This window comes from Paralichthys olivaceus, chromosome 24 (genome assembly GCF_024713975.1).
Source record: "Paralichthys olivaceus isolate ysfri-2021 chromosome 24, ASM2471397v2, whole genome shotgun sequence".
Lineage (NCBI taxonomy): Eukaryota > Metazoa > Chordata > Actinopteri > Pleuronectiformes > Paralichthyidae > Paralichthys > Paralichthys olivaceus.
The window spans coordinates 11323365-11335655 of NC_091116.1; the positions used below are offsets into that span (position 1 = coordinate 11323365).

General features: G+C 43.7%; 2 protein-coding genes across 18 annotated transcripts in view; one reads left to right on the top strand and one right to left on the bottom strand.

Moving 5' to 3' along the window:
• The first annotated feature begins 586 nt into the window (after positions 1-586).
• Positions 587-2350, top strand: LOC109640462 (adenosine receptor A1-like). Its single transcript, XM_020104474.2, has 4 exons — positions 587-797; positions 886-1020; positions 1132-1316; positions 1473-2350. Exons 1-4 carry the CDS (start codon positions 618-620, stop codon positions 2203-2205), a joined length of 1233 nt encoding a protein of 410 aa, XP_019960033.1. The 5' UTR covers positions 587-617; the 3' UTR covers positions 2206-2350.
• A 365-nt stretch (positions 2351-2715) lies between these two features.
• Positions 2716-12291, bottom strand: part of dmd (dystrophin) — a 177029-nt gene continuing 167453 nt past the window's right edge. For 13 of the 17 annotated variants that reach the window (XM_069520600.1, XM_069520599.1, XM_069520596.1 and 10 more), the window contains 6 exons: positions 11138-11203; positions 8887-9045; positions 7741-7984; positions 7031-7145; positions 6713-6802; positions 2716-5448 (listed from right to left, as the gene is read on the bottom strand). In XM_069520600.1, the coding sequence (XP_069376701.1) occupies positions 5330-5448; positions 6713-6802; positions 7031-7145; positions 7741-7984; positions 8887-9045; positions 11138-11203 (793 nt within the window). In that variant the 3' untranslated portion in view covers positions 2716-5329. Of the gene's footprint in view, positions 5449-6389; positions 6416-6712; positions 6803-7030; positions 7146-7740; positions 7985-8886; positions 9046-11137; positions 11204-12291 lie in introns of all 17 variants that reach the window. The other 4 variants (XM_069520601.1, XM_069520593.1, XM_069520594.1 and 1 more) reach the window with 3 other exon arrangements.

The following is a 12291-nucleotide window of genomic DNA, read 5'->3' on the forward strand; positions in this document are numbered from 1 at the left end:
ATATGTGTTTGTGTATGTGATTGTTTTTGTCCCTTATCAGGACTCATTTTCACCGCTCAGCAGGTCGGCACAAAGAACGAGCTTCATTACAGGAACATCCTCGCTCTTTCCATATCTCTCTTCTTCTCCCTGTGTTAAATTCAGCCTGATTCAGATTCAGAATCTTCTGTCTCAGAGGATCACCTCTTACATGTGATCGTCTGCGTGCTGCAAAATAAAATGGAAAGTGGAAAGATGTCAATATTTGCTTTGTGCAAAGAGAAAGCTCAGTTATGGCTTCTGCTGAAAAGAAAGTTACCATGACGACAAACTGAACCAGGATGTTCACAGTTTCATGAAGCAACTCAGAGCTAAAGTGACTAATTTCCAGAGAGCCAGACTTGAGGGTAACCCTGACCCCGCTCAATCTGAAGTAATTAAATGTTGCTTAAGTAGAGTTAAAGAATCAAACATCCAGGTATCTGTTAAGAATACATGAGGGGCAGAAGCCACTCAGTTCATTCATCCTCTGAACTGCAACAAGCTGAGTTTTATTATTGACCAGGTCATTTAACCAAACCTATCTCCATGTAACTTTATTACCAGGTGACTGTGGACTCCATCTCCCTGTCATCATCATGAATGTGTCTTCTAGCATCTGCACGGCAGAGATGCCTTATAGGTTCGTCCCCCGTCTTAAAGGGCTGTACATCGCCACCGAGCTCATCATCGCCGTTCTGGCCATCATCGGAAACTTCCTGGTTTGCCTGGCTGTCACCCGCAACAAGAAGCTTCGCACTGTCACCAACTACTTTCTGGTGGGGAGACAAGTTCCACATCTTGAAATATGTGCAAGCAGCAGAGATGTGAGGGAGACAAACAGGGTGTGTGATTGTGTGTCTGAAGGTTTCACTGGCGGTGGCGGACATCCTGGTGGGCTTGGTGGCCATTCCCTGTGCAGTGCTGACGGACCTGGGTGAACCTCACCATAACATGCCCCTCTGCCTGGTGCTGCTCAGCATCCTGATGGTGCTCACACAGGTGCATATTAAAAACACAAAACCTGCAACTCATGCTGATGAGATGTAAAAAGCTAAAGATGGGAAACTAAACAATAATTCAAGTCACTGCTCTGACCTCTGACCTCTCCAGAGCTCCATCCTGAGTCTCTTAGCCGTAGCAGCAGAGCGGTACATGGCCATCCTCCTGCCCTTCCAGTACCAGCGCATGATGAGCCCCAGGAACGCCCAGTTGGTGCTGCTGGTCACCTGGGGCCTCGGGGCCATCTCCGGCTCCGTGCCGCTCATCGATTGGAAACGACAGCCGGCAGACTCTGAGTAAGAGGTTGACAATGGGATGATGGACGGATGAATGGATGGATGCAAAGAATAAATGTGGTTGAGAATTAAAGACTGAAAGTCAGGAGGAGGGTGTGGATGAGTGGAGGAAGACAGATCTCAGAGGTTTAACCCCAATCATGTGTCTCATTCCAGCTACTGTATCTTCACGTGTGTGGTGGACATGAGCTACATGGTCTACTTCAACTTCTTCTGCTGCCTCCTGGTTCCCCTGGTGGCCATGATCATCATCTACTGCCACATCTTCCTCACCGTTCGCCGCCAACTCAGACGCATCGCCGTGGCCAGAGGAACCGCGGAGGACGGGAGAGCTGCCGTCTGTGGGAGCAGCGAGACCGGGACAGAGGACACTGGCAGTTCAGCTGCTGAAGGAAGAGAAGGTGCAGGATGTGAACCAGACCTGAGGATGGGAGACGTCAGACAGCTCGAGGACAAGAAGAGTAAGACTGAAGTCAAATCTGGCAACGAGTCTCTGATTGACACTGAGACTTCTACAGTCTTTACGAAGACAGGGTTCAGGATCTCCTCAGCTAATTTAGGCTCTGCTCCCGCTGACCTCCGTCCAGGAGAGTCCCCCAGGGCCAAATCCAAGACCCGCACCTTACAGGAGCTGCGGAAGGCCACCTCGCTTTTCCTGGTCCTCTTTCTCTTCACTGTGTGCTGGCTGCCCATTCACCTCATCAACTGCATCCTGCTGCTCTGCCCGCACTGTGACGTGCCCATGTCGCTCACGCTCGTGGCCATTTTGCTTTCCCACGCCAACTCGGCCCTGAACCCGATCCTGTACGCGTACAGGATGAGGTCATTCCGACACACGCTGATCGGAATGTGGAGGGGGATGTGGAGCGCTGGGCCGAAGCACCAGTAGAGACGCAAACAGCAAACAACTGGAAACAACACTGCAACACAATCACGTTTCAGGCTGATGGGAACGTCATTAGTTGTGCATGTGTTTTGTTATCGACCAATATTACATTTTGACCTAATTAAGGTGCGAGACAAAGTTCTAATAATGAATCATGATGGTAAATGAATGTCTGGACCTGATGTCATTGTGATCCATTCAGTGGGTGAGCTGGTGTTTCATTCTGGACCAATAATGTCATCCACATGGTGCTGGAGGAAAACTCAGAGGATGGAAAAGCAAGACAGAGAAACATGTTTTCACCTCTGGGAGACATAAACTACAAAAATCCTTCATTGAAATATAAAATCACATCGATGTCATATTAAATAATATCATATGCTTTTTTTCAATTTTTATACATTTGCATTATAATTTGTATTTTGTGACTTATTCAGGTAAACGGTGAATAAATGAATTCTTGTGTGTGACACTGATCATTCAAAGGTGTAAGATTTCCAAACCAGAGGCGAGTGAAGTCAACATAACTGCGTGCTTTATTGATATACAGTAAAGCATTTTATAATACAGTAGTAAGGCATATATTTGGTGGAATCTGATATGTTGTGAAGAACTGATGCGTTATTTGAAAAATCATGTGAAAATGAAACAAATGTTAAAAATGAAAAAAAAGAAAAGAAAGACAAACAAAATCAAATTCAGTGTCTGGACCAAAAAGTAAAACCTCTGGGATCATGCTGCAAGAATATGATGTCGGAAACACACGTGTGTTTTTAATGCCAGGACTTCTCTGAGTGGTTACACGTTAAATAAGGATGGAGTTCGTTTAGTCACACATGCTAATATGGTAACACCTCACACGGCACAAAACTAAAATGTTTAACCAAAGACAAAAAGTTTCACTGTAACACAACTAGAATAAATGGATCCTCCGCACACAGAAAACAAATATCTAGTATATCCCGGGTTTGACAGTAGTGCACATGGATTACTTTGATTTGAAATGTTTCAATACTTGAATATTCGAAAAACCGAGAAATGCAGCGAATGCATTCAAACATTCAGACTGGAGGATCCTACAGCGCAGTTAGGAGCTATAAGGACATCGGACCTGAATCAATCCATCGGCCGGAAATAATCAAATCATAATTAACAATCTGAGAAGAGTGCAGGATTGAGTACAGTAGAGAAATTGCCTCTGAACTAGACTTAAACAATTTACACGAGGTAGAGCTTATGTTACTGGGCTTCTTTTGTTGTTGAAATCAAAATGTTCAAAATTAACTTTTCCTCAGAAATACTCTCAGCTTCAACCAGCAGAGACCCGCAGCGCTCAGATTCAGCTGACACAACATTCATCCCACGTCCTCTTACACAGTGACTCTGACAGGGAGAAGCTGCCAACTTATAAACCAATACACAGTGTACAGTGTGCACGCAACAGGCCCTACAAAAGATCCTTGTACAGTAATATGTACCAGTGCAATAGTCGGGGTATCTTTCTTAAAAAAATACAAGTTCATCCTGAAGGAGTCTGTAGAGCCCTGTGCAGAACTGAAGATTTAAAAATCCTCATCGTTTCATTCAAACACTGATTCTCCGACAAAGCTACTGATCAAACGATGGCCACGTTGGCTCCTCCCAGAACAGAAGGCTGCCTCGTCTCTAGCTCGACTTCTGAGGTGTCAGAGAAAGAAAGAGACCGAAGACACGAGCTGTGTAATGGAGTGTGGGTTCCTGACCTGAGCCTGTCGCCAGAAAACCTCTGAAATGATATTTGGGTTCTGGTCGGTCTCGTTGGCGGATTTTGTTTTTACTCTGCACATATCTGTAACCAGGGAGAAGAAGGAATAACCATGTGTGTCAGGGACAGTAACATGAACTCAGTGCAGCTTTATGTGGCACATTACTGCCACACACTGTCAATCAGTGAAATAGCTTGAACACGTCAGCAGGACTGAGGTGTGTCTGTGTTTGTACACGAAGATGGACGACACGTCTACACTTCCTCACACTGTACAAAAATAAAGCCAGAATATTTCCTATCCGGGCGCTGCCATTTTGGTGCCAGGGTCTGTGCAGTAGTGATCATGACTTTTCACACTATTGTTATAGCATCAAATAATGAATAACAATCAAACTTGCTTCAGGGACAGAAACAATCTTTAGGAAAAATATATTTGGTGTTGAAGATGTTTTTGCTTCACTTTTGGGAGCTGCCATGTCGTCCATCGTTATATAAAGTCTTTGACCTGCTCTTAAAGACGCAGCTCCACAGTGAAGTGTAGTAGTGGCCACAAACTCACCGAGTGCGTTGGAAGCGACCTCGCTGACTTATCTCAGTTCTGACTCAGGCCTTTACAACATCTGCGTATGCACACGGTACACTGTGCCAAAAAAAACAAATACAAAGATAAATCCTGTTGCCATGGAGATGCTCAGAAAAAGGGAAGATGAAAAGATGGATGGATGAATGGACAGATGAGTGGATGGATGAAAGAAAAAGAAAATATAATATGAGGTTTGTAAGCCAAAGCAAAAAAAAAAAAAGCTGTAATGTAATGTGGAAATTAGGCACCACAAACAAACACACACACACACACACACACACATCCATACATAAACACACACACACACAGGCTCACAGACAACGTACTGTAAAGACCCAGGACGCCTGCATTACCTTGACAGTAGTGTACACTGTTGTTGAAAGACAGTTTCCTCTTTGAAAGCACCCTTATGATTACAATCATTCTCTTTTGATACAAATGTCTGAAATGCTTTTAGCTTTTTTTCCCCAATTACAAAGAGATGACAAATATATGACCACACTGAACACACTTATTTGTATCTCATCCGACCCCCGGCCTCCCCCCCGGTTTTATACAGTTGCATAGAAGTTTAAAAACCAGCCTCTGTTATTAATAAAACAACTTCAGGACGTTTAAGAAACTACTGAAATCTACAAGTTATAATGTTTTTCTTTTTTTTCTTTTTTTAAACGCATCGTTGGAACCGCAATCCTTCACAAAAATAGACGTTATATATTCTCTTTGTAAACTGTGTTTCCAATCCAGTTGTTTTGACTAGAAAAGCATGCTATAGGGAAGGAGGGGGGAAGGGGGGATCAGTAGGGCAGGGCCTCGTGCTGTTCGGCGCTCTGCTCGTCCGTCATCACGTTGACCAGTGACTCCATGGCGCGGCCCAGGTCGTCGGCCATGTGGAACAAACTGCCGATGCTGGGACCTGGAGGGAGGGAGGGAGAGAGAGAGGCTTAGATAACACAGACTTGTGGAGAGTAGCACTCACACATGATAAAACGTGTACAGTGCTGTTAATCAACACATTTGTTGATCTTGTCACAAGTCATAAACTGTTCAGAGCTGGTTTTACCATCCATCCTGCATTAAATGTGTCCCTTGTGACCGCATCTCACTTCTCTGCTCTTCTCCCACATGTCATCTGTGTTTAACTTTAACCATCACGATGTGGAGGAGTATCATAAGAGATGCAGTGAGGAAGCATATCGCTGCGTTCAGACCTGAACTTGTGATCAGATCCCCCAGGACGGATGTTAATGCGAGGTCTGAACAGGGTCATTGATACACAGCCCAGTATCTGCAGCTATGAGAAGTCTGATATGAGAGTCAAAGTGAACTTCAGCTGCTAAATGTTTAAATGAATTCCATGTGTTCCACTCAATGAATGATGAAGTTTAAATGGAGTGCGACAAGCAAATTCACTTTAATGATATCTAAACTTATAGCAATGACAAATTCTATTATTCCGCTCTAAAGAAAACACTGAGATGTTCTTTCATCTAAAGCCGTAATGGAAAATATAATAAAGCTGAACGTATATGCAAACACACACAAACACGCAGCTCTACAGCACAAACTCTATTCCCTATTGTGTGACAGAGGACAGAGGAAATTAAAAACAGGTAACAGGAGGGAGGACAGATATTTGCTTTCCCCCACTGTACCATGATGTCTCCTCTCTGCCATCATGTCTGTCGACTGAATGCTTTATGCACAGTCATTATGAATCTGACTGTTAGATCACGATGTTCTGGCTAAGATCCATACGGAGACAGCAGCGGTACAGTCATGGCACATGTGCAGCGGAAACAGACCTCAGAGGGGGAAAGAGGAAAAGGTGGAGGTGGAGAAAGTTGAGCCACTAACCTCTCATGGGTGTCCCCTTCTCCCTCCTGGCTCATGGAGAAAAGGAGGAAAGGAAGAAAAGACAAGAGGACAGAAGGAAACAGAGAGTTGAAATCAGCCTCAAATCAGAGAAAGAAAGATGTCTGATACCTCGCTCTCATACGTCTGGAATATCTAGAATAATGACACAACAATGGTGGACAGAGAAACTCACAGAGCTTGTTTCTGTAACACATCATGGACGATACTGTCACTGAAGATTTCTCAGGGGTGATTCGTCCCTAATCTGTCTCTTATTTTTGTCTAATTTCAATGTATGTGATGGTGTCGGTGTTTTTCTGTACCCTGGCTATGAGGGAAGGAACTGTTGAGCTGCTCCATCACTTCCTCCAGCCCAGATGCATCTTGGGATGGGCTGGACAGCTCATCGTCACCTGAAACGGGAAGGAGATGAAGATATTTTCCATTATGAGTATCTGCTTCCTAAAATAAGTCACATTGTTTAAGTTGGGAGCAACACACACACACACACACACACACACGCACACACACGCACACACAAACAGAAATACAATGTCTTTTAAAATTGTTGATGCAAATTAGAGGAAGTCTGTGTGTGTGTGTGTGTGTGTGTGTGTGTGTGTGTGTGTGTGCGTGCTCACCCATTGTATCAGTAGTCTGGCTGGCTGCCACACGGAGCAGAGGGAGGGAGGAGTCTGAACGCTGAGATGAGGTGGAGGGAGAAGACAGAGCTGTGCCGTTCACCTTGGAATCCGTCTGAGACACACACACACACACAGAGACACACACACACAGAGACACACACACACACACACACACACACACACACACACACACACACACACACACACACACACACACACACACACACACACACATCAGATACACAGGAAACTGATTATCCTTTTTCACTGGCAGGAAATTCACATCAAGATAAATGCTGAAATTGTGTTAATCCAGGACACTGGCATCTCTCTGTGGAGGAAACTCTGCCTTGCTCAAGGGCATTCTTAACAGCAGATGTTGAACAAGCAGAGACACCTTCTGTCAAACTTAGCGACGTCGAGCTGAGGGTTTCTACACCCGCCTACACACAGACACTGCAGCATTTTTAAATTTGGTGTCCTGTATTTGTCCATGCTCTGGGGATTTGCCTTCAGTCGCTACCATGATGCAAATCTATTTTATATACAGAGACGACTGTATATAAAATGAAAAGCCATTAATCAATGTGCCTGGTCTTATTGGCTCAGCTCACACAGATCACATGCCAACATTAAAACACAATTATCATTTCTTTAGCTCAGTGTCTGTAAGTTGTGTGGCTGTGTGCGGTCCTGCTGCTGTGTACCTGCTCCAGCAGCTGTCTCAGCCTGTGCAATTGGGACTCCAACTGTTTGTTGTGGTCCTCCAGGATCTGCATCCGGGCCTCCAGGCGTCCTTTGTGCTGCCGCAGCAGTTTGGCCTCGGCGATGAGTTCGGCGTCGCGCGCGCTCTGCGGCGACACCGGAAGCATCTCTGGTGGTGAGGGCAGTGGCGACAGGCCCTTCCTGTCGTGGGCTTTCTTTAGGCGGTCGTACTCAGATTGCAGCTTCCTGCAGCAGAAGAAACAACGCTGACAATAAACAGAAACCATCATCTGTGCACTGACGTAGCCAGAAGCAGGGTATTATTTTCTCGCCTGTTTCAACTGAAACTTGAATTTCTATGTTGGACTTATTTAATTAAATATGACTTTTTCAGATCTCTTTCAACCTTCGGCTCATCTTCACCAAAACTTATTTTAAGAGGAATTTTCATGAGCAGTAAAATAAATTTCATCACACTCAGGAGTTTTGTTGCTACAGCTTCATGCGTATCGTGCATCTGACCCACATCCACCTCTGTCCATCTGCTCGCTCTCCGTTGCTATTATTTACTTAATTTCCATCACTGGCAGCAATGCCAAGTCACCACAGGCAGGCGGCATCCAAACCTGGTGAAAACACGGTTCTGAAGGAGGGTCGTGTGACGTGTGTGGAGCCATGCCGAGAGATGGCTGACGTGTTTTTAACCTGCGTCACTGCTGAGCCTGGTATGGTGGCTAATTTTAGACACTGTAGATATTGCTGTATGATATTATGGAATATTATTATCATTAATTTGAAAAACTAACAAATGAAGTGTTTTTACTCTTAACTTAGACACTTTTCTCACGATATTCAATAATAAGTAACACACATCCCATACTATCTCATAATAATAATAACCTCTTGATAATAATTCTCTCATCTCATCAGTATGAGACATATAAACTATGAAGAAAAACCACTTTGGTCGTAGACTTTCCAGAGACAAAGTTCTTACTTCAAAGGTGCATTAAAGCCCGTTTTCACAGTTTCCTAAGATCTGTGAGCGTGTGTTGGTATTTTTGCAGAAACACTTGTACTGATCCTGTTGAGCGGAGTGAAGTTTGGAGTAAAGACACAATAATTGAAAGATAGGTGCGTTCACTGACCTGTTCTCCTGCTCCAGGTCATTGAGGACCCTTTCCAGCTCTCCCTTCTCCTCTGTTTCCATGGAGATGAGGATCTGGGCGGGGCTGCGGGGCTGGCTGAGAGGAGAGCCTTGGTTCAGAGAGTGGCAGTAGTGCTGGATCAACATGTGCTCGTCATCGCTGCAGACACACACACCAAACATACCCATCAATGACGGGCAGATACATACACACATTCACATAGTCAAAGACACACACACGTGCATGATTGCACGCACACACAAACACAAAGAAAGATGGAGAAAAAGAAAGTGAGTGACGCAGCAGGAGTGGAACAGGACTGCACCACAGAAGAAGAGTCTTACACGGCGGGGACAGAGAGAGGGCCAGGGCCTGTCGTCGTTAGGTCCTGAACATTATGGAGCGATTCATTCGGCCACGCTCTGCCAACTCTGAGCGATGGTACATGCGGCCCATGGTGTTTTTGGAGGACTTTAATTAGGCCAGCTATTTAGATGCTGCTGCGTACACTGCGCGCTTTCAGCTCAGCCAATCTGCCATATTGAATACTTAAGGAGCCGCAGATACGTGCTGTTTGAAAACAACTAATTCCCTTCACGACGGCTGCTGACATGAAAGTAGAACTCATTATGAGAAAAGTGTGCAGCTCTCTCGGCTCTGGTGTCGAGATGCTTCCTGCTTGTCGTTTGTGCGTCATCAGCCAAGCTGCATTTTGCAAGTTATGCTGTTTTGTTACGTTACTCATTTTCTTAACCTTTTACTATTTAATTACAGGTTAATCTACATATAGTACCACATATGTATATTATTAAAGTGTAAGAAAATATAGATGTGGGTATTTATCAGGCAGGATAAACTAAGCTTTTCATCATATTATTATGTGTTAAAATTGTGAAATAACATTTATTACATTTTCTATATTGCAGACGTGGTGAACTGTAAGTGAAACACAACAAACATAAACTGATGATGGACTGGCAGCAAAAAATGTGGATAAATAACTGCCTGAATATTAATATATAATAAATAGTAATATATGAATGCCATTCAAAAACTCTGGTCATGAAGATTTAAGTCAGCAGCTCGTTCTGAATACTACACATTTAACAATGGAAATGGAGAAGTAGAGAACAGTTTTCATAAATGCACGATATTAAATTTGGTTCATATGATTTACAGATCTGTGTCCGGCTTTAAAAGCAGAACCGCTGCCAATTTGTGGTGTTTATCTGTTCCCCTCTCTGTGCCGTGCAAAAGGACTCCAGTCAATACAATATTCTAAGTAGACGGCATCAGACACATCATAGTAATGAGTTGAAACAGAAAAAAAACAAGAAGAATGTACCTACTGTACATATTTACAGCAATACTCTCATTACTTGGACAGCTCGGTGTAATTGAGCTACATGATCATTATATGTCCCACTTATAACCACTTATCCCTGAGGACAGTGTGAAAACAAAAAGACATATGTACTGAAATCACCGGGTGATATCAGGTAGATTCAGGGATGTGCAGTGATTCACAGCATATTCAGACTCTGTTAGTTTTTGCACACTTTATGTTGTGTAGATTTGATCTTAAATGGATAAAGCTGACATTTTGCCCAGCACCCCCTCTATAACCCATTACGACAAAGTGAAAACATGTGTGATGTATGACCAACATAACTGGAGTCCACCTGTGGTGAAGATCCAACAATGCACACTGAATGACCTCTCTGTAGAGCTCCACACTAAAACTTAGGTGATGCATAGACCAGGGCAAAGGTAAAAAACTATTTCTAAAGCTTTGAGTCTTCCCAGGAGCACAGTGGCCCGAATAATTGGCCAAACTGAGGAACTGCACGAAGTCGAGCAAGGACCCAACAGTCACTAAAGCTGCTTTCAGACGTGCACTGAAGTTTGGACACGTGAGAACACAAATGTCTGTCAGTTGCTCTGCGCACAGTCTTTACTGTCAGTCCCCTGGGAAAATGTCTGGAAAATGTTAGAACGTGCTCATGTGGGAAATACAGCCGAACATTTTTCAGACAAGAAAACGTTTTTAATGTGCAAAACGTGAAGGGGTCTGAATACTCTCTGAAGTCACTGTATTCATGTGGGATGTGATAATACAATCCAGAATAAAACCAGAGTATGAGCTTCTAGAATAACAAAGAAAACAAAGAAGACAAGAGCCAGTTCATACACAGCGAGCCAATCAGTGAGTGAGGTTGAAAAGACAAAGCAAACAAAAAGCGGTTCTCACATGCTTTCATTGGGTGAGATACTGTCATTCAGATAAGAGCCATTACGATTCTCCATTTCTGCTAACCTGCGGAGGGGGAAGAAACAGAGCAGTCAGTCCCAAACCCAAACGTTCTGTGCAATCAGTAGATTCCACCGGAGCAATCAGTCTCAATTCAGCGTTCAGAGGTTTTTCTGGGTGTTTTCATGGAGTTAACTAAAGTGCAGTTTGACATGAAGACACTCAAATCTCTCAAAACCAGCTTTGGGTTTCCTGGTTCGTGTGATGGCTTGTATACATTCCACCTCTGGGGAAGCTGGTTTTCACAGAGTGGAAGTAGATGATGCTATTTTTCTGAGGAGAGGAAATTGACGCCTGGTGTCTTCAATTACAACAAGTGTGTGCAAAGAGCAGCAGGAACAATTGAGAATTTGGTTGGGCTGTTGGAGTTCCTCTCTGTTTGGCACATGTACTACTACTTTTCCGCTTTATCTTATAGTGATGCACGACAAACCGAGCAAGTTGGCTTATATCACTGAAATAGAAGTGGCAACTGGCAGACCTTTATCATACAACTGGTAATTGATTCATAACAGTCACTTTCCTTCTGCCTTTGTAACAACCTTGATTTAAAGTACTCAATGGCTGACCTCTGGATGCATACTATTTTGTAAATAATGTGGTACAAGTCTAAAATATGACGTATGCCAAAAACTGCATTAGCAAAGAAGAGCAAAGTGTCAAGCCAGGGAAAGTTTGAATGGAAAGACACTGGTAGGACTTGGATGATATTTTAAAGTAGTACTGAAGTAATTTGAAGGAGTAATTCATAAAGAACCTTCTACATAAACTTCCTGGCAGCGCTTCTCCGACCGATCTATCAAGATAAAATGCGTGCAAGCAAAAATAATTGATAATAATAATTATAATTTAATGTCCGTATCTCCACTACAACACTCTCCTGGTGGTTTAAGTGTCTACATGAAGAGTAAAGAGATTTTGGGTCTTTATCAGCTCGAATAAAATAAAAATGCTCTGTGCTTTGCTTCAGGCATTTGAGCAGATGGACTGTGACAGACTGGCATCTGCCCAGGCGGCTGCGTTCCTACTCAGAAGCTTCTGCATGCTACAGGAACAAGAGATAACCTTGCAGCCTGGGAGCCATCCACCTACTC